Source organism: Lycium barbarum, chromosome 8, assembly GCF_019175385.1.
Source record: "Lycium barbarum isolate Lr01 chromosome 8, ASM1917538v2, whole genome shotgun sequence".
In the NCBI taxonomy this organism is placed as follows: domain Eukaryota; kingdom Viridiplantae; phylum Streptophyta; class Magnoliopsida; order Solanales; family Solanaceae; genus Lycium; species Lycium barbarum.
This window is the reverse complement of record NC_083344.1, coordinates 48,392,809-48,415,860: the sequence shown is the minus strand read 5'-3', so window position 1 is coordinate 48,415,860 and position 23,052 is coordinate 48,392,809. Positions and strand designations below refer to the sequence as shown.

The 23,052-nt window shown below is 36.2% G+C and overlaps 1 protein-coding gene across 4 annotated transcripts in view; it reads right to left on the bottom strand.

Moving 5' to 3' along the window:
- Positions 1–23,052, bottom strand: part of LOC132606141 (uncharacterized) — a 57,745-nt gene that overhangs the window by 33,247 nt on the left and 1,446 nt on the right. For 2 of the 4 annotated variants that reach the window (XM_060319500.1, XM_060319502.1), the window contains exons 4-14: positions 22,815–22,884; positions 17,898–18,028; positions 14,603–14,740; positions 14,367–14,524; positions 10,348–10,516; positions 10,151–10,249; positions 9,953–10,039; positions 9,813–9,872; positions 9,570–9,727; positions 9,266–9,467; positions 3,509–3,628 (exon numbers count right to left, since the gene is read on the bottom strand). In XM_060319500.1, the coding sequence (XP_060175483.1) occupies positions 3,509–3,628; positions 9,266–9,467; positions 9,570–9,727; positions 9,813–9,872; positions 9,953–10,039; positions 10,151–10,249; positions 10,348–10,516; positions 14,367–14,524; positions 14,603–14,740; positions 17,898–18,028; positions 22,815–22,884 (1,392 nt within the window). Of the gene's footprint in view, positions 1–3,508; positions 3,629–9,265; positions 9,468–9,569; positions 9,728–9,812; positions 9,873–9,952; positions 10,040–10,150; positions 10,250–10,347; positions 10,517–14,366; positions 14,525–14,602; positions 14,741–17,897; positions 18,029–20,006; positions 20,062–22,814; positions 22,885–23,052 lie in introns of those variants that run through there. The other 2 variants (XM_060319504.1, XM_060319501.1) reach the window with 2 other exon arrangements.

The window sequence follows — 23,052 nt, the reverse complement described above, 5'->3', positions numbered from 1 at the left end:
AATTTGTATGACCATCTCATTTAAAAGCTTAAGTCGTAGAGAGCACACTTTTTATTTTATTAATTACATCCTCAACACGCCCTTCACATATGAGCCTGATTCTTTTTCTTGGGTCAAGCACGTGAAACTTTTCTTTTTGACAATGGGTGGCAATGATGCTCGAACACAAAATTTCTACCTGATTTAATACCATGTTGAAGTGTGTGACTATCTCACCTAAAAGCTTAAGCTATTAGAGATAGCACAATTTTATGTACTTACTTATGTCTTCATCGTATCCCTTCACATGCGGGGTTGATTCTTTTTTATAAGCCAACCACGTGAAAATTATTTTTTCGATTATGGGCAGTAGTGAAAGTCAAACCTAAGACTCTTGTATGCTCTATACCATGTTAAGAAATGAACATTGGGCCTAACTCAATCCTAATAGGCAGCTAATGAGGATTACTCAAGACGATAGAAGGAGATAACAACCCATTTCCTTTGTTTAAGGCAACGGGTTGTGGTCTCCTTATATTATTTTGGGCAGTCCTCTTCTCATGAACTAATGTTGGAGTTGAGTTAAGCCAAAGGATCGTTTCTTCACATGGTATAAGAGCCGGACTCACCGGTCCATTTCTTGTGTTTCTCATTGTTGGGCCCCGTGTTATGTTATCCACACTCCACTAGTCCAGTCATGAGCGTACGAGGGCATATCACAGCCCACATAGGTTGAGAAATGGGTTGTGAAAATGAGAATACCTCCTTACATTCAACTATGTGAAACTGAACAAAGTTAAGCTTTGCATAGACACGAGAAAGACGACATATCAGGGCTCGTCTTTACAAAACATTTGTTTTGAGTGTTTGACTAAACAAACAAGTTGATGCTATTTTCTTCGAACGTATAATAGAAATGTGGATTTGGTGTGATTACTAAGGTAGTAATTACAAATTACATAGACTTGTTTGTTTGTCGTAACGTAACTACAATGTAATTTCATATGCCACGTTTGTTTGAACAAGCGTAATTACTAAGTTAGATATTCTTAAAATTTTACAATAAATTGACACCAACAATTAAATAAACTTTTTTTAGATAGACAGGTAAAATAAACTTTAATGTGTGACATATACATGTTCATATATAAAATATCAAATTTTATTTATTACTAGGTATTTAAAATACCTTATTGTTAAAAAATATGAACTCAGTAATTATATATTGATAACTACTATCATAAGGAGTAATCAGTATCTTCCCACTCAGGTGAATATAATGAAATTCGTGAATTTTTTTCATCTTTTAAATAATAAAAGAATATGTATTTAGAAAGTATTTTTCTGTAATAGAATATTTGTACTAATAATTAGAAAGGTAAGAAAAACCAATAAGAAAACAAAATTGTTTTTAACAAATGTTCCGAACCTATTTGTAATGGAATAGATAGAGTGTAAGAAAATACTCCCTCATTTCAATTTATGTGACACTTTCCTTTTTAATCCGTTTTAAGAAGAATGATATACTTCTAAAGTCAGAATTTAGAAACAATTAACTTTACACTTTCCATTTTACTCTTAATGAGAATCTTTTATAACCACACAAATGGCATGGCATGCAAGGCTCTGCCAAACCAAATGTCATGGCATCTTTTAGACCACACGTTTCAAAAGTATTCATTTCTTTCCTGAACTCCATATCAATTCAAACTATGTCTCATAAATTGGAAAGTATAGTAATATGTTTGTAATATAAGAATAAAAGATGATTTTGAAAAATCACCTGGTAATTACCCGCAATTCTTACCTCCCATTGGAAATTGGAGAGTGCAAGCCCATCCCCCCACCCCAATTACATCTAATTCCATACAGACCATGTAATTACTTAACCAAACAAACAATCCAAATCTGTGTAATTACACCTAAATCTATTTACAAGGCATCCTTTCCGGATAGACTCTTAGGGATAGTTTGGTTGGTGGGATGGGATAGATAAGGATATGATAGCATCCATGGCAGCTCTGAATCATTGAAGGACATGGATGAAGATTTGGAAGTTCCAAGAAGACACATGACAAGATCTCAAACAAGGAAATTGCAAGACAAGCTTAATGGGTTGCAATCAACAATTCAAAAGTGTCTTGTGATGGAAGAAGAGCTCCAGCCCAATTCAGATTTTTTCCTCAAGTCTTACACCTATTTGGAGGCCCAAATTAAAGTCCAAAGTGAGATGGAATGAGGACCAAATCAGCCCCAAAAGAAGTTTCAAGCAGCCCAAATATTAGTTTCTAGAATATATATTTAATAGTTGTTTTGATCTATGTTGACTTGCATTAGTCTATGTGTAGGTTGACTACGTTGGTCTAAGTGTGGGTAGTCTTCTATGTTTCTAGTGAATATAATTCCCATTTATTGAAGTCTTGACTAGCTCCTTCTTTACGACTATATAAAGGGGAGCTTGTTCGTTCATTGTAATTCAGATTTGAAGAATATAATATAATTGAGAGTTCTTTTGAACCTTTGTGGAGAATTACTTTGGATTTATCTTTCGACCTGGCTAGTTCATAGTTCAAGGTAGTAAGATAACTTCTTTTTGATATCTTTGGTTTCTTCTTGGTATTCTTAGAAGGAGATTAATACACATACTAATTGTTGTCTAACGTTACTCAGGAAGCGGTCAAGATCCGAATTTTAAGTTTGATTCGTTTCTCAAGTAAAGGCGTTTGGTTCATCCAATAACCAATTCGTTGTTACTTGGATCTCTTCAATCTTTAGAACTTGCGTTCTTGGAAGTTCTTGGAACTATTTCCCTGAATTTCCCATATCTTTATTTTTCAGATTATTTTCTATTTTTGCTTCCGCACTTCCTATGTTTTAATTCTAAATTTGGGATCTCCCCAACCTCGTTGTTATCAGGATATCCCATGGGATTATTTTATTCCACCTATATGAGACAACTAATTGCACCATTTTAGTATAAATAACAACATACCTAGTGAAATCCCACAAAGTGGGGTCTGGGGAGGGTAGAGTATATGCATACCTCACCCCTAGAGATAGAGAGGTTGTTTCCGATAGACCCTCGGCCATTTTAGTATAAATGATGGGATAAAATAATTCTGCTACTAAATAATTCCCATAACCAAGATAAAATAATCCCACATTTTATCCTGGGATTATAATCCTTATCCGACAAACCAAACGACTCCTTAAGGAACAAGAGCAGTCATTCCTGCAACCCTTGTTGCAGTTAACAGAAAAGCCTATTAACCATAGTAAGATTTGGACAGCAAAAAGGGAAGCATTAAGAGAACTAAGATTTCATAAGTAGCATAGCAAACATCATCAGCAACCACCAGTGCAAATGAATACAAATTTATCACTCATCATCAACCACACTAAAATCAGTGCAAATGCATTATACATGGATGCACTTGACACAAAGGAACAACTCTAACCGCTTAGATTACAGATGCAATAAATATATGAAAATCACCAGGCAAGGAAAAATTAACTCTGCGTGGATTACCATATTGAAAGTCACAAGTCGGCTCAGCAACCCAAGAGTCATCACGATTTCATTGGTTTTCTCCAAGTATAGCCCTTGGGCCAAATGCAAAAGCAGCATGAAAACCCCAGATTGCGAGAACTACAAAATAGCAAGTTACGATTACTTAAGCTGGATATAAAAAGAGGTTTGAATTTCAAGTTCCTAACACTAGATCACAACAAGTTTTAATTAGCATGAGAAAGAAGAAAGAGAAAACTAAGACAGCTGCAGAGAGATGGTATGTGCGCTTTTACATAAGAAATCCCAAAAGTATATTAAAAGATACTTAAAACAAGCAACACAACACGAGGAACTAAAAGAATGTCCTTTTGACAATGAAAGATCATTATGAACTATTTAAATTGTCCTGTAAAATGGTCAGCAAAAGATAATTATGAACTATTTAAATTGTCCTGTAAAATGGTCAACACGAGGAACTAAAAGAATGTCCTTTTGACAATGAAAGATCATTATGAACTATTTAAATTGGCCTGTAAAATGGTCAGCAAAAGATAAAAAAATGGGAATGTTAACAAAGTGAAGTATATCAGGTCTTATAATGTAAGCAGCAAAATATGCTAAAATTTAAGTATTTCATATTCCTCCAATGATTTTACCTTTTTTCGCGGGGGAGGGTTGAATAAAATCTATAGAATAACTAGGTAAACTTTAAAGCCTTAATTTTGCATGCTAGGTAATCCGGAATGAACCAACATGATGACCGACTAATCTTCAAATAAAAGATTTTTCCTTGGTGTATTCCTATAGATTGTGTTACTTAATCAACGTGATTGTAGGAAACTTTATTTTCCTTTTCCTAGAGTAACTATAGGAATAGCATAAGGCAATCAGTTAAAATTCACTTGTATAAATACTCCTTCTCATTGGATGTAAAGACATATGAAATACGAAAGAAGCCTTCTCTACTTCTCAAATTCAACATTGTATCAGAGCAGGACTCATCCCAATTCTCGTTTTACGATATCGGGTCCCCATATTAAATTGTCCATGCTTCAAATATTCGGCCATGTGCGCGAGGAGAGGGTTTGAAGAGTCCCGCATTGGTGATTTAAGGGTTGTGTGGTCTCCTTAATATGGCTTGGGCAATCACCTATTAAGCTAGCTTTTGGGTTGAATTAGGCCCAATGTCCATTTTTACATGGTATCAATCATTGCTGCCTTTTTTAGGTGAGTTTCCTCCTTCTACGGCACTAGGGTTCCCTAGGTTGAGTTTCTTCCCTTTTCTCTTAACTTTTCTGGCTAGGAGGCTTTTGCAAAGAGGCAGATCTGATTTCTTCAATTTATCCAACTTTTCTTCTATCAGGACAGGTGTGACAACAATTTCCTTCTAAAGTTCTAGCAAATTCTATTTTCTAAAACTGTGGACAGAAAGGCAGTGGACAACAATTCTCTTTCACAAATCAGTGTTGTGAAACTAGATGGGGCTGATATGTATCTTGCTTGGTCAAGGTCTTGTTTGCTCTATATTAAATATAGAAAATTGCTGGTTGTATTAACGGAGAGAAGAAACAACCTACTACATGTAATAATGGTCTATGGTATTCTGAATTCACTTGTTATAACATGACTTTTGAATACTATGCATCCCCGAATCTCTAAGCAATATTTATTGCTTTGAGCCTGCTGAAAATATCTAAAATTCAACCAAGCACACTTACACTCGCAAGGGCACTGATGCCCAGATCTTTGAGGTTCAAAATAGAAGTCATGCCACTAAGCAAGGTGAGTTGACTGTCACTGATTATTATTCCGAGTAAAGTTGGTTATTGCAGGAGATCGATTATTTTTAGGATCTTCAAGTGAATTGTACCAATGATGCAATTCTTTTTAACTAATTGGTTAAAAAGAAAAGGGTGTATGATTTTCTAGTCAGTTTGAACCAAGAGTATGATCAGATCAGGGTTCATGTTCTTGGCAAAATTCCTTTTTCTCTTGAGGATGTGTACTCCTATGTTCAACAGGAAGAGAGTCGACGAGGTGTCATGCTGTATCAGGCTCCAATTGAAATGATTGGGTTAATTGTCTTCTCAAGAACAATCAAAGGCGATCACTTCTGTAAGCACTTCCACTGTGATTATTGTGGAAAGACAAGGCATACAAAAGAGACATGCTAGAAACTACATACCGACCAACTAGAGGCCATGCTGGAAAGCATGTAGGTCCATCAAAGAGTCTGATAATATTGCACAATGTGGAAAAATAGAAGGATACGGCTTCAGGAGAAACTGTCTTCAAATGAAATTCAGTATCTTCAACAAGTCTTGACCAAACTAGACTCACCTTTTGTTGCCACATCTAATAATGTGCAATCAGATACTGCCTTTACTGCTCATCTTAATTCTTGAATTGTTGATTCTAGTGTGAATAGACACATGACAAGCTCCTCCAAAGGTTTACAAAACTACTCTCGTAGTCCCAAAGGGAATTATGTCAGAATAGTCAATCGCTCTCTAACCCCCGTCTCTAGGACAAGTTATGTTGTTTGTACAATATATAATATAGTGTCATCCATTCATGTAACTGAGTTTCTTGTTAACCTGTTATTCGTTAGCTCTATCACCAAAGAACTAAGTTGTAGTATCGAGTTCTTCCCTGATCATTGTATTTTTCAGGATCTTCAAACAAGGAAGAGGATTGGCAGGGTAAATTGCATGATGACTTATACATGTTTGACGGGACTCGAGAATTAGGTCAAGCATTTTTTTAGTAAACAAGAATGTCAACCAAGAAATAATTCAATGGCAGAGGTAGTTGGGGCACCCATCCTCTTTTGTTTTACAAAAATTATATCCTAGTTGTGTTTTTTCCAAAAATGAGTTTGACTCTTTGTTTTGTGATGCTTGTGAATATGCCAAGCATACTAGAAATTCTTAACCTTTGAGTGATAATAAAGTACTACTCTTCGTTTATTCATTCGGATGTATGGGGTACTACTCAAATTGTTTCTTTGACTAAAAAACGATGGTTTGTTACCTTTATTAACTGGCTGCACTAGCATGACTTGGGTGTATCTGTTGAAAGCCCAAAAGTGAAGTTTTCTCCTGCTTTCAGCCATTTCATAAGATGATTTACACTCACTTTGAGGCTAAGCTAAAAGTCTAACGAACTAACAATGACACAGAATACATGGATAAAAACATTGGTGCTTATCTAGAGTTTCCAACTAATAGTCCCTACACTAGTGCGCAAAATGGGGTTGTTGAAAGGAAAAAGACGCATTTGTTAGAAGTGGCAAAATCTCTTATGTTTACCATGAATCTACCAAAAACCCACTGGGGTATGCCATTCTAGCTGTTGCCCATCTTATCAATAGAATGTCACCTAAAGCCCTCAATATTTTTTTAAAGTCAGTCCTCTAGAGGCTTTAAAGAGTTGAGAATAAATATATTGTTCCTCCGAAGAAGTTTGGGTCTCTGCTTAGTTCACACTAGGAATTCTAGGAAACTTGATCCTAGAGCCCTTAGGTATGTCTTTATTGGGTAGTCTCCTATACAAAAAGGGTACGAATATTGTCATCCTCCCTGCCGGAGATCCATCGTCAGCATAGATGTTGCCTTTCGAGCGTCTAAGCCCTATTTCGATATTACACCATTACGTCTTCGGGGGAGAGCAATAAGGTGGAAGAAATGATTCTCCAAGGTTCCACTGTTGAGACCACTAACACGGGGAAAAGTGAAGTTGGAGAAAGAATTCAGGGGAGGCTGTTGAGCATTTGGATAGACCTAATTTGATAACTTACTCAAAGAGAAATAGAGCAACAGAAGCCATTGTAAAATCTGCCGAAGTTGAATCCTCTTCTGCTGGTGAGTTATCCACATTTTCCAATGAGTTATATCTGCCTATCGACATAGAAAAAGAGTCAGATCTTGTACCAAACATCTTTTATCTGATTTTGTCTCTAACAATTCACCATCTCCCTCCTATAGAGCCTTTGCCTTGTCTATTTCTTCTGTGCATATTCCCTGGAATTGGAGGGAAGCTTTTGCAGATCTAAATGGACGCAAGCTATGTCTGAAGAATCACCCTGTCAAAAACTGAAACCTGAGAACTAGTCATTCACCTCCAAACAAAAAGTTAATGGGCTGCGAATGGGACTTCATTCTGAAACATAAAGCTGATGTCGTGATTGAGAGATTCAAGGCAAGATTGGTGGCTAAGGAATTCACTCAAACAACAGTCAAGGTGGGAAATGCTTCATATAATGACTCAATATTATGATCTTATGACTTTCAATTTAAATGCTGCTGCTTTGGTCTTGGATTGATGCACTGGAAACAACTGTGTCTTGAACTTTATAGACTGTTTTGATTGTGAAATCCATTTGTTTTAGATGATTTTGAGAAGGTGGTCTTGGAAGAAGAGGTACCAGATACTTCTATATGGACTAGGCAGATAGATAGAGTGCTCTATGAAAGCTCTTGCTAGAAGATCCTTAACAGTGATGGAGACAACACATGCTGGCCTTAGAAGCAATTATGGAAGTCAAAAGCTCCCTACAACGTCAATTTTTTTTATGTGGATAGCTTCGCATAATGCCTGCCTCACCTAAGGCAACCTACAGAGGAGAGGGTGTCAATCTGTAGCATATGATTCATGTCCAATAGTGTGGAGGAAAGTGGCAGCCATCTTTTTTGACAATGCACAGTACGAAGACAATCTGGTCACTGTATTTTCAACTTTTCAGGGTCTATTTTGCCATGCCGTGTTTAGTAAATGATCTTCTGGCTAGCAGGGGGTTAGGGAATGCGTAAATCAGTGAGGAAATGTGGAATATTGTGCCAGCATGTTGTTTTAAATAATATGGAAGGAAAAGAGAACAAGATGCTTTGAAGGAAATATAGTGGCTATACAGAAGATTAGGTACACTTGCTTATGGTTTTTGGCTTTTTGATATTACCTACAGGATGTTAACGATGGAAATAATATGCTTGACTTATAGACTACTACAGGAGTAGGATTTTGTATAGGTGGAATCTTCTCTCTTTTGCTTTGTACAGAATGGTTCCAAATTTGCATTTCCCTGGCATTAACTTAGTGCCAGATTTCTGATTTAATACAATTAGGGGTCGACCGGGTTGTTTGGTTCGTGGACTAAGTTATCCCGGGATCATAGTCCTGGGATTATAATCCTTGGACTAATTTATCCCACCTGAGAGATGGGATAAAATAACACCAAGTTTGATGGGATAAGGCGGGATATCCAGGATTAAGTTTGGGACTAAATGTATACTTTGTTTGGTTGAAGGTATAAATTTATACCTTTAACCAAACAAAGTATAAATTTAATCACAAACTTGATCCTGGGATCCCACCTTATTCCATGAACCAAACGACCCCTTGCTACTTTACCAGTTCAAAAAAAAGAACCAACACTTCCTATTCTATTCATTCTGGAATTTGAATACAAAACCATATTGAAGGGGGGAAAAAAAAAAGCAATCCGATATAAACGTCCAATAATGCTCTAAACAGTGACGCTTGGCTATGTCCGCAATAGAATTTTGCGAAACCGAAGTCACCAAGTGAATTTTATCAAAGAAAGGTATCAACTAAGAGACTAACAGCAAGATATGCAGGAAAATGAAGATGCATGCAGCATAACTAGCTCCTGTAAAGTACAACATTCGAAAGGGATAGCTAGTGGCAGAAAGAATTTAACAGTTAAGGAAGCTAACAGCATAATAGTGAAATGGAACAAACACCAGTTATAGTTACCTCCCATCTAACTAGAGCAATATTCCTATCAATCATTTTTAACAGATGACCACGGGTTCCACTAGGAATGACCAGACCCTCAATACCGGGAAGGTGTAACGGTTGGGCCGCCATAACAGTCTGAGAAGCATCGTCCACTACGGAACAGCTACTGATGTCAACCGGAGATGACAATCCGGTGGACTTGTCGAGAAAGTTAAATCTGTTCAAGACACATATCAACATTATTTCTCATAACACATTCTACAAGCCACATACATGAAAGGATCCTTCATGATTCCTCGAGAAATACTAAGTTACTTACACACATTCCGCAGGCCACGCTCCTTCACAAAGTGAAGACAACAACTGTAAAAGTTCAGCACTTCTAAATGGGAATTCACCCTCCAAGTTGCAAAGAAGACACCTGATAGGACCATCAACAAAACTTTCCCTATCCCAAAACTGAGTACATAGGGACTCCTGCACCATATACGGCAATTGTCTCCATGAATTAATGAAAAATAATATGATTTTGAAGGCTCAAATACACAACAATCATCCTAACCTCTCCTTGATAAATGTTGCAAAGAATATCCAAGATCAATTTCAGGTTACCATCCCCCAACTGCAAAACAGAAAAGGCATGATAATAGAGAAGATATGTGTTTTCCTTAAAAAACAAAAAATCCTTTGAAATTAAATAACCTGGAGATTGATCTCATAAGATGCAATAAATGCTGATAAAAATGTCCGCAAAACGCTTCTAAAACCAGCAATAGGACCCTGAAAATACTAATAAATATCAAAGGAAAGATGAAATGATATAATGCACCACCTGAATATGAAAGGTAAGCTAAAATATAATTTGCATATATATAATGAAAAAACGAGCTATTCACTCACATCAAAATCCTTCAGTCTATCATTTTCAATAATTTCAAGAAAAGAACTCAAAGATCCAGCTTCAAAAGCTTGACGAACATAACCAATATGATCAATCTCCTGAAACAGCATTAAGACAACCAAGACAATGTCAAAACTTTACAGCTTCCTGAGAAAGCACAAGCAAGTCAATTACGCAAATAAGAAGCGCAACGGACCATCAGTATATTGTTTTCTTCTTTTTCTGGAAGAGATGAGATTAGGCAGAGAAACACTGCCCATGCCAAAATCAACGGTCCTGATTCTTTATTTTCAAAAACATCAAAAGCGGACACAATAGCATCAATTTCTTGCACCTCCGACAATGAAAAAGTAACATAGCCCTGCCTGGATTTTAAAAAAAAAAAAAAAAAAAAAGGTAGCCATTAAGTCAATAAGGAAATAGGACAAACATACCTAAGCAACAACAAAGGAAAATCTTAAGATAAGTTGAAGAACCTATAAGAACATGAGAAAACAAGACAGAGGGTTTGTTTAAAGCTACCCAGCATCATTTGATCTTTCTCTAATGGGGTCAAGTATCCAGCAGAAAAAGCCATAGAATTGCCCTCCATGATTTAAAGGATATATCACACAATTTGCAACATGACTAAGAGAAAAGCTCTTTCTACTCTACAGGAGTTGCACTAGAATACAGTTCATTCGAGACCATGATTGTGAATTTGTGATAATGATACATCAGTGCATACGATGTGTCAAAAGAGTCTTGTGGTCTAATTGATTTCCACTATGAAAAGTTGCTTTACCAATTAGCAGAAGTGCCAATAATGACAAAATCTAATTTTTGTGTGCAGCCAGTGTTATTAAATATAGTTAATGCTCAACGAATATAAAAAGAATATCTTGAACATAAGGAGCGGCATAAACAAAAAACATAATAATCTTTAACTGCTCCACAGACATACCACCAAAGTTGAGGCAAGTCATGATATGAAGCAATGATACTAATTGAATTTGGCTAATCTAATCCTGGCAGTAGAATTAAGTGCCCTCATACGAAGCAATAAGCCTACATAATTGACTGCTAATCTAATCTTGACCAAAGAATTTCATTACAGGATGTTGTGTACCTCCACAATAGTTAACCAAATTTAATTGCTCAATAGGTGATTCAATTGTTGTCTATTAACATATATATATATATATAAAGACTAAATATTTGTCAAGAAAAACATATAAAGACATTAATCAACGCTCCTTAGCACATAACCCAGAATAAAGTCTGAACATCTAAATAATGTTAAAAATGCAAATATTTCCTTTTAAGTACGACGACTAAGAGGGGAAAAAGGAACATTTAGGAAGAAGTCTCTGAAGGATGTCTGGATAGAGCACCTCCTACTTCTCTGTACAATCTAGGAAAAGAGAGACTATGTCATCCAAGGATGTTCTAGCTTGACTGGTTCTGGAAATTGCAGTTACCTGCCGGAAACTGAAATGTCTGCAAGGAACCATGTTTCAGACTTTCATAAGAGCACATCTAGAGGAGGAAGAAACTCTTGAATACTTGTTTGGTTGGGAGTTTTGTAAAGTGGGTTGGCTCTCCAGAAGCAATTGGAAATTGGGCAGCATAAGTGTGGGGGTTAAACACTGGATGAAGGTGTCCATCTTAAGTGACACGTGATTCCTATTCAGATTTTCAAGTGAAGAACAAGCAACTCAAGTTCACGTGATTCCTATTCAGATTCTCGGAAGCTGGAAAAGTGGTCTAAAGGATCTGGGTTTGTTGACCCCATGATCGCAAGCAACTTTATGACCATAAAATTTGGTCGATGTACCAGTGAATATGTGGTGTTAAGAGTTTTCAAACAAGTTGTAGATTTATGTGGGGAATTTGTTGACGCCATTTTTAGTGAGCATGATTTAACAAGTGTGAGGATCATGGTAAGACGAGGGGGCAGGGTTTTCGATGTCTGTGGTGGTTGACAATGGGAAGTGGGTCATAAGATGGGGGTCTTCCTGAAGTGTGGCACTGAGGTTTTCGTTTTAAAGAGAGACAGAATTTATGAAAGAGGAGAAGGGGAAGAAGAGTAGAGGGGAAAGAAGAGAGGAAATAGGCCGGAATCCATGGCCTTTAAGCTAGAAACAGCTAAAAGATGGGAGAGATCGACGGTACGTGCTGAAAAGCAGAGGCATATCTAGCCTACAAGGTGGGGGTTCAACTGAACCCCAAACTTTCGACACGGAGCCTAAATTTATGTGTAAATATTTACTAAAATTGTAATAAATAGTAGATATGAACCCCTAACTTTAAAATTATAATGGGTTCTATGCTAAAAATCTTCAGATTGAACCCATAAAATTTAAATCCTGGATCCGCCTCTGCTGAAAAGGCCAAGAGAAGGGTTTTCAAATAAGTGGCGAAAAGACAAATACTACCCCAAACTTACGACCCGTTTGGCCATGAGAAATTTTCACTTTTTTCCAGGAATTTTTCACTTTATTTGAAAATCAACGTTTGGCCATGAGAATTCCAAATATAACTTGAAGTTGTATTTGGAATTTGGAAAACACCAAAAACCCCGTTTTCACTTCTTCTTTTTTTCACTTTTTCACTTTCAGTACATTCAAACAACCAAATATTCTTTGCAAAAACGATAACCAAACACAACTCCATCTGCAACTCCAACTTCAAAGTTTTCAAATAAAGTGAAAAATATTTGGTTTTCATGGCCAAAGGCCTACTTAAAGAATTGTGGTTCACCAAAGAAGGGATCAGACCAGCCTCAAAACGTAACATTGCAGAGTTTTATGCCAAAAGGAGACGACAATCAAACAAACTCGAAGAACGCAAGTTAGGAATGCTCTTCCAGGCTCCTCTGATGGATATCAACTCCCAACTATTCCTTGAAGGTTAGATGTTTAGCAAACCTTTTTAGTTGGTCAAAATACTTCCGTGTAACTACTTGTGACCAATTTTTGGATTATGTTAGCTCCCTACACATAGGTTAATTGTAATGGATCTAGTCAAAGTCTATTTTGTAAGCTTAAAAGCTATATCCTTGTATCATTTTGCGTCTTCTTAATGTCATTTAATGAATCTACTTACTTCATAAAAAATTAAAACAAGTAGGGAATGTTGTTTGGGATCTTTGATTTAGAAGGAACCCTAAGGATTGGAAATTAGAAAATTTTCAGAATTTCCCTAAAAAGCTCTACAAACAAAACCCAACCTTTAGAGAGTCGGGATTCTTAGAGATGAGAGTTAAGGAACGGTGGTCGTTTCTTAGTAAAGTATTATTATCGGAAACAGTCTCTCCACCTTCACAACGTAGGAATAAGGCTGCGTACGCACCACCCTCCCAAGACCCCACTTGTAGGACTGCAATGGATATGCTGTTGTTGTTAAGTTGCTTGCTAGAGATGAATTAGTCTTCCCACACTTTCCAGTTTGGGTGCCCAGGGCGCCAAGAAAGTTGTGCTTTTTTTGTATGATTGGCAACTAGATAAGCTATTCTGATTACTGAAAACTTGAGGAAAAAGAGGATCACCTATGTTAGTTGGTGTTTCATGTTCAAAAATGTGGCAAAGGATATGGACCACCTTTTATTCATAGTCAAATAGCATCACAAGTATAATGGGAGATTTTGAGATGTTTGGGTTAGTGTGTACCATGCGGGTAGGAGAAGGATCCTCTATTCAGCTGCGCATTTAGATGATGGGAAGAGAAGACATAGAGCGTAGGATATTGCTTTGTCGGCTTTACTGTGGGTTGTATATATAATTGTATAGAGAGAAACATGAGAACTTTGGAAAGAAGTAAGCTTGATTTTGTACATTTCTTTAAAATGTTTTGCTGCACCCATGAGGTTCTAATTTGTATTGAAGGATGGGTGTCTTTTGTAGAGAACTAAGTATTTTTGCATGTTATCTGTTTATGTATATTTCTTGTATATGAAAGTTTTTTTCCCCATTGTTAATAAATTTATTCCTTACTTGACAGGCTTGATTTTGTACATTTCTTTAAAATGTTTTGCTGCACCCATGAGGTTCCAATTTGTATTGAAGGATGGGTGTCTTTTGTAGAGAACTAAGTATTTTTGCATGTCATCTGTTTGTGTATATTTCTTGTATATGGAGGTTTTTTCCCCATTGTTAATGAATTTATTCCTTACTTGACCAAAAAAACAAGTACAACAACTAATGGTAAGCACGGAGCTAACGAACTGTTGACAACCTGAAAGGAATTTCATCATGAACCATCTGCAAAAGATTTTCCAAATCCAAAGTTTCTATGAGTATAAGCAGCAGCTGCAGTTTGGCATGATAAATAGAGGAAACCGCTTCAGCTGATACAGCCAACTTCCCAAAATTATAAGAATTTGAAACGAATCCCTGAAATAGAATGTGCTAGAATCAGTAAATATGTAAGTCTAAGAGATAATCACTGCAACTAAAGCTTTAATGAAGTACCTCATAAAGCGAGCAGAATTTTTTCCACAGTTCACCAGTGCAGGGGCAGAACTCGTAAAATATGAGGAAAAGAACATCCAATATAAGATTGTCTTCAGTTACTATTTCCTCAGCCCACAAAGTATAAAGGTCCACATCCTATTTTGCATGACAAGGCAGGTAGTCAAATCTATGAAATGATTAGCAAGAATGGAGTAGTCAAATCTATGAAATGATTAGCAAGAATGGATTTCACTAAAACAGAAAATGAAGAAGAAAGTACGATCTAGAACACTGATAAATAGAATTTAGACAATGATTGGGTCTATCTGAAATACTGAAGCCTTGTTGCCAAGCTAACTCAGCCATTCATGTAATAAAAACAGAGAACCACAAATTTATCTAATGCAACCAATAAATTTCTAACTAAAGAAAGAAAAGAGTAACTTATGCGGGAGTCAAGGTATAGAACTGTTTTGACGTGGCTTCCAATTTGACTTGATACACATGTTTCCCTTGATGTCCTTGGAGCTACAAGTTCATAATCTCCAACTTAACTTTGTGTTAAAATATTAGAAAGTCATAGAAGTCCAGATCTCACATTTGCTTCCAAGTTTCCTCAATCCTCATCGCTTACTCGTTGCCTCATAAGTAGTTTCTATAAGATACTCTCTAAAGAATTGGCGGATAGACTTAAAACTGTGTTTCCCAATCTTACCAACTCCACTCAAATGGCATTTCTCACATCACAGATGGTGCCTTGATTACTAATGAATGCTTGAATTCAAGGATGAAGTCAGGGAAGTCTGGAATAATTTGCAAATTGGACATTGGAAAAGTGTTCATTCATATAAATTGGGAATTTTTGTTGAATTTGTTGAGTCAACTGGGCTTCGGTAGAAAATGGATTAATTGGATGAGATTCTGCTTATCAACAGTATAATTCTCAGGTCTTAGTAAGGGTACACACAGAGAGGGCTCAGACAAGAAGATCCTCTTTCTCTTTTTCTTTCTGTTGTAGTCATGGAGGGGCTGAGCCTGATGACATATAATGCAGCTCAGGCCAACTGGATCTCTGGTTTTCATGCAGATTGTAGGGGTACATGGAATCTTCAAAAAAATCACATTTTATATGCTGATGATACTTTGATTATGCATGATGCAGAACAACATCATATTATGATTTTGAGGATGATTCTATCTTTATTTGAAGCCATCTCGTGACTGCATATAAATTTTTCAAAGAATTCTTTGTTTCCTGTTAACAACGTGCCAAACATCAGCCAACTAGCTAACATTTTGTTGTGCAACATCGGTTCCCTTCCTACAAAGATTCCGGCTTAACTTTGAGGGATAAATATAAATCATTATCTATTTGGAACAAGGTTCTTGAAGACGGAGAAGAAGTTGGTAAACTGCAAGAAACAAATACCCATCTCTGGGCGATAGAATTACTCTGATTAACAGTGTTATTAGCACACTTCCTACTTATACAATGTCTCTTTTTCAGGCACCATCCTCCTTGAAGAGCATGGACAAATTGAAGAGACTCTCTGGAAAGGTATCAAACAAGCTTACTCCTCCTCGCTTGTTAATGAAAGACAGTTATTAAAGATAAAAGAATAGGGGGTTTGAGAATCACGAATTTGAGGAGCCATAACGAAAGCTTATTACTGAAATGTCACAGTGGAGATTCAACAAGGAGGAACATGCACTTTGGAGGAGAATCGTGGTGCAAAAATTCTCTCTTGATAAGAGGATGTTGGAACAAATTTGAGACAAATATGGGTTTCATTCTTGGAAATGGTAGGAAAATAGGTTCTGGGAAGATGCATGGATGGGTCACACTCCTCTTAAAGATGAAATTGCTGATATCTTCAGTTTTTTTTTTTCAGCACAATGAGATTATTGCTGGATTTTATTCAACGGAAGACTGGAATCTCTATCTTGTAAGGAACGTAAATGACTGGGAAGTGGGAAGATTATGTCTTTTGTTTCAGTTGCTTAGCAACATACTTTGGAAGATATTAAAATAGATTCTACCGTATGGATGGGCCATCCCAAAGGTCCTTTTACAGTCACAAGTTGCTACAGTTGTTGGAATCAAGCAACGACAAGGTTTTATGGCCTTTGAAAAAGAACTGGTTTAGCAGGGCTCCTTTGAAGGTCTCCTGCTTCTCTTGGATTGTGGTTAGGGAAGCTTGTCTCACTCATTCCAATCTCCAAAAGAGGGGATTTCAGTTTTATAGTAGATGCCCAATGTGTGAAGAACAGTCTGAAGATATTGGCCACCTGTTCTTGCATTGTAGAGTTACTAGTCTGTTGGCAATATTTGGCATGTCTTGGACCATGCCAAAATGCATTTTTGAGCTACTGCAATGCTGGAACAAAGAGGGGTTGTGAAAGAAATCATGAAAGAAATGGAATACCATTTCTCAAGCCATTTGATGGACTGTATGGCTCGAAAGAAATAGCAGAATTTTTTAAAGCAACAGAAGAAACGTATATAGCCTTAAACAAAGGTGCAACCTGGTTATTGTAGATGCTGAAGATGCAATCCTAGATACAGTAGAGGATTTGCATAATCTGTAACTGCGTTTTGTGACGCTGGCTTACTGTAAGTACTGATAAAATCTTTGATTTCTTCTTCTTCTTCTTCTTTTCATGTTTTGCATCATGATCCAACAGTACACGCTTTCTTTCTTTTTTCTTTTTCTCTTTGAAAGGTAAAAAATTTATTCCTTTCTAATACACAAGTATTCAAATTATTATCTTATTAGAAGAAGAAAAGGATTATGAAAATTGGGAAATTGTGCAGAGTAAGTCACCTTTGAAGGTGAAGTTTCACTCTCGTTATTTCTTCTCTGATAGAGCACTCTTATTTTCTTGTTTTCCTTTATTTGGTGTGGATAGAAGGCCAAGAAACCACTCTTAGGGGCTCATACAACAATATATCTCTATCCTCAGGTTTGAAACCCCCTGCCTACGACAGCAGGGGATTTGCTTTCTGGGTCGAGCTCGTCGCACATGGCTTGCCTAGTGCGGGTTATCTCTCCTGTGTGGTTTGCGGGCTATTACACAGGAGGGGGGTTTACCCTGTGCGCACCCAAAGTGTAGAGGCTGCGGGTTCCCTGGTCATCAAAAAAAATATATATCTATCCTTAAGTTCTTAAAGTAGCCAGTTCAGACACTCATCAAATTATCCAATCCCTTAAAGTCCATGCATGCACAAACTTGCCGGCATTTTTTATCACCACATCCTGAGTTGAGGTTAGACAACCTCAATTCTGAACACCGAATACACAACATAGTTTACCATGTTCTTAGGGAAGTTGGATGATAGATTCTCCTGCAGGACAGAAAACAATTTCCTGTCTAGTCCATCAGAAATCAATCTCTGTGCCTCATCTACAATAGACGCATCTTGAGATCTTGGCGCGATATATACTGCATTAGGAGGCAAATAAGATAAGAAATACATGCATTTATAATGCATAACAAGTATGGTGGAGACGTTGTAGAAACTAAACGTAATAAAAGAAAATAGACATAACTTTCAAATATGTTTATATGTTGTACCTCAGAAGTTGAGACAAGCATCTAAAAGAGTTAGAAAAGACCAAGACTGAGGGGAAAATCAAACAGATCATTGATTAGGACTTTCAGCTCTGTTGGCGTTAAAACTTTGAAGATATCAAACTATGACAACAGTCTCAGAAGAAGATTAATTTAACTGTGAGTTCAAAGAGAGATTTTCAATTCATTTGCCAAACAAAAAAACAACAATTTCATTAGGTAGAAGTAACGATCAATTCTTGAACTTAATCTCGAAGAAAGCTGTTTTTTCCTTTTGAAGAAACACTTCAATTGAAATCCCAAATAAGCTGATGAAGTACTTTCTTTTCTAATTTAACTTAAAACTGCAAATTAAGGGAGAAGGTGACAAGAAGATATCAGTCTCTCCTGAAATCAGGCCTAATATCCATGCTAACACACAAGTACTTAGGTCTTCTTAGATGCCCGCCATGTTGCTGAGTGTTCATTTTCCTCAACAGCAAAATATTTTCCCACTAACAAAGACAAGAAGGGGATACTGCAGAACTCAATGTCCAAATTTTAAGACAATACTCAAGAATCAAAGTATTTCTTGTTGCACCAATTCTACAAGTATAACTAAACATTATGGAAGAAATTATTTACTCAAATTTAATTGAAACCTTTCAAAGATGGGTTCACATATTTTACACTTCTCACTCGGAAAGTGTAATTGATAGGTGACACCAGTGTCATCAAAAGCGAAAAGCGCAAAAAAGTTCTAAGGTCAGCTGGGGCTTTAAGCAAAATACAAATCTATATATGTTTAGTCCAAGACTAATAATAATAAGCATGAATAACAGTCATATGGACAAAGGAATTGTAAAAATATTACGATAAAGTGAAATATGAATTATCTGGTGTCAACCCTTCAAGAGAGGCTCATTGGCAAGGAAAAGTATGTCTTAGAGCCTTGATGATGACATTGAAGCGCACATAAAGCGAGGCGAAGCGCTCAACATGGTTTGAGCCTAGCTTCAGGGCTTAAGCGCGCCTTTGACAACACTGGTTGACACTTAAGTGTACTAAAAAGATGGCATGAAAGAGTGCACAATAAAATCAAGGAAAAGCTAAGCAGCGTCCTTAAAGGTCAGTTTGTGGGCGCACTTAAGCTTGAATTTAGGTTCATCGCAAGTTGAGACGCTTCCCTCACTCCCTCACTTTAACAGCGCTTAAATACAGGCACCAAAGCACTTAGGTGTTCTTGTTTTTTTTTTTTTTTTTTGAAACTGGTAATGTTAGCACTAAGGTGCATTTACCATCCAGGTTTTGTCTTGAAGACAAAAGAGGTCAGTACAAACAATAAATGCAGGTAACAAAATGATATGTTAAGTGCTCACCAAACGTTATTCCTTTTTTATTAAAAAAAACAGAAAAGAGTTCCGCAAAAACATTATTAACTAATATGTTAGTAAATGAAATAAGCAATTACAATTTTAGCATACGAAAGACCTACAATCTCTTGTAATCAATGCAAAGTTAGCGAATCATAGCGCACGATGGAAGAAAAAGTTTATATAGGCGACACCAATTAATTGGGAATATTTTTTGTCATGTTAATATGTTCACTTTAGGTCCTATGCTTTCTAAAGAAGTCTTTTAGAGACTAGAGATTCTTATGCAAGTAAAAATGTAGAGAACATCTAGTACTTTTATTTTTATTTTGTAATATTTCGGACTGAGATGATATAAATAGGGAACATGGTCCGTAAGGATTCATATAAAGGACCTCAACTTGTTTGGGATTGAGGCATAGTTGTTGTTGTTGCTGTTGTAAACTAGTTGATAACTATGAATTAAGAATTTAAAACTACATAGAGTTACATAGTACCTGTTGTTGTGGGAGGTGGCAGGTATTCCGTGGAATTAGTCGAGGTGCGCGCAAGCTGGCCCGGACACCACGATTATCAAAAACAAAAAAAAGAATTTAAAATGATTAAAACTACATCGTTGCATCCGAACCAAAATCATAAAATGATTTTTGAACTTGGACATGATTTTTACTTCACATATTTCACTTAATTGGCTTGATCAAAAAATAGGTATACTTCACTTAACTGTACTTTTTGATCTTTTTTTTTATTTTCAATATAATCAAATATCATATCATTAATATCAAACCAACCAGGTGTCATAAACTTTTGCAGCAATGTAAGTGGTTATATTTTTTTAATATAGTTGTGATAATAGTTATTTCGGCAAAGGGTCAAAAATGCCCTTACCATATTAGATATGGCTTAAAAAGCCCACCTTCCACCTATTGGATCAAAAATGCCCTTAACATATTAAAAATAGTTCAAATATGCCCTCCCATTCCACCTACTGGATCAAAAATGCTCTTCACGTTATTTTCGAGCTTAAAATTGCCCCTCCATTAACGACGCAATTATATACTCCCTCCATCCCAATTTATATGAAACTTTTCCTTTTTAGACAGTCTCAAAAAGAATGATACCTTTCTAGATTTAGTAACAATTCAACTTTAAATTTACCTTTTTACCCTTAATGAAATGATTTCTAGCCTCACAAATTTCTATTTGTTGTTTTAGACCACAAGTTTCAAAAGACTTCCTTTATTTCTTAAACTCCGTACCAAGTCAAAAACCCTCATATAAAACAGGACGGAGGGAGTAACATTTAATTAAATACATGACCTTTATTTATTGGTCCACATAAATTTCTGACCAAATCCAAAAGGATCTCATCCATGACCTAACCCAACACAAAAACCATATTATATTAACGCAACTAAGCGATAAATTACGTATTTAAAGTAACGCAGCTAAGCGAAAAAATCATAATTAGCTTCTAGACTTGTAGGGGCAGAAATTAGTAGGAACTAGGAAGCTCAAAAATTTGTAGTAAGAAAGGATGCAAAGGTTTTTTTGGAGATTTGGCCTAAACCCCCACCATGATGGTGCAATTGTATTTAAAAAAAAAATAACTAAATTAGCATGTTGAACTAATGAATATGTAAAAGCCAATGTTATCAAAAGCGAAAAGCACAAAAAAGCTCTAAGGTTAGCTGGGGCTTTAAGCGCAAAGCGCAAATAAAGCGTGGGCTTTAATGAAAAAAGGCGCAATGGTGCAAAATACAAATCTATATATGTTTAGTCCAAGACTAATAATAATAAGCATGAATAACAAATATATGGACAAAAGAATTGTAAAAATATTACGATAAAGTGAAATATGAATTATCTAGTGTCACCCCTTCAAGGGAGGCTCATTGGCAAGGAAAAGTATGTCTTAGAGCCTTGATGATGACACTAAAGCGCACATAAAGCGAGGCGAAGCGCTCAACATGGTTTGAGCCTCGCTTCAGGGCTTAAGCGCGCTTTAAGCGCGCCTTTAACAACACTGGTAAAAGCATAAGTAACTTGAAAGATGTTTGTGCAGCCATGATGCATATGTTAAGAAATTGTGTATATCTAATTTGCAAGTTGAGTTTGAAAACCTGAAGTGTCCTCTACAGCATTATATATGATTTAATGCATTGTTTAATACATTGCCCGATTTCTGCTTGAGTAACCTCCTTGCTTGTACATGTAAATTAGGATTATGTTGTTACCAGAACAGCCAGTATTGATTAAAACAAATAATTTTACCACTCCTTTGTTGGTATTGTTGGATTAGGTCTCTTAAAGACATATGAAAAATTGACTTTTTAAAATTGTTGGTACAGAAATTAATAGAAAATGGGAGGTGAAAGAATTTATTTTATCGCTTAGTTAGTGTTAATTTAAAACAGGTTTTGTTGGGATGGGTCGTGGATGGTCGAGTCTTCTTGGGTTTGGTTAGAATTTTATGTGGACCAATAAATAAAATTAAATGTTATATAATTGTGTCATCAATGGAGGGGAAATATTAAGCCTGAAAATAATGTGAGGGGCATTTTTTATCCAATAGGCGGACGACCATTTTTGAGCCATTTCGAATACGTTAAGGGCATTTTTGACCCTTTTCCGTAATTATTTTTCTTGCATTACATATATACTTTCTTTCTATTTATTTCGTTCCTATGCACCTTTCTTCACTAACCTACATTTAATTGCACTTTGTACTCAATGTTCATATTTCAAAGTGGCACGATCTAATTCAAAAATATTACCCAATCAAGCACGTCTAGCAAGATCACTATAACTAACGCCGTTGAGTTCACCGTAGAACTCAACAGTTAAACCTACTTGTTCAACACTACACTTCAATTCTGCCCTTCTAAAAGGAACATCGGCTCTAACAGTTCCATCGCTGTCTACCAAAACGACCAGAAATGTTTCAAAAAAGGTGGGCATACGACGTACAAAAAGTTCACGCCCTTCTTTATCTCTAAGAGCTTTTCACTTTTTACAACACCAGACCATACCACAATGTAGCAGCAAGATGAACAAAAGATTTCACTAAAAATGACCTAAAACCTAAAGTATCTTGCTACAAAATAATATAAAAATTTGGAGCTCAAATTAAGAGTCTCAACTAACTATTCAAGCCAAGAATATTACCAATGTTTTAAGGTAAAATTAAATTGTTGATAACCAGGACTTATATATGACACTAAGGACTGTCCTATGCACCTCCTATTACAGCCATTTAAAAATAACATCGCGATAGGTAACAACCAAACAGAAGAAAGACTCACAAGCTTGCATAATTATCTGACGCGTGCACTTCAATAGACATTGCCGTTCCAAATAATACTGGAGCATAACCTGGATAACAACAGTAAATAAAAAAAAATAAAAAAAGAGACAGAGAAAAATGAAAGACAAGTTGAACAGACAGTTTTCCTTATCAAAAAAAAAAAAGTTAAACAAACAGTTTCCTGCGACAAGTAGTTCAACATAATGAAAAAGATGCTACTACATTTTCAACATTAA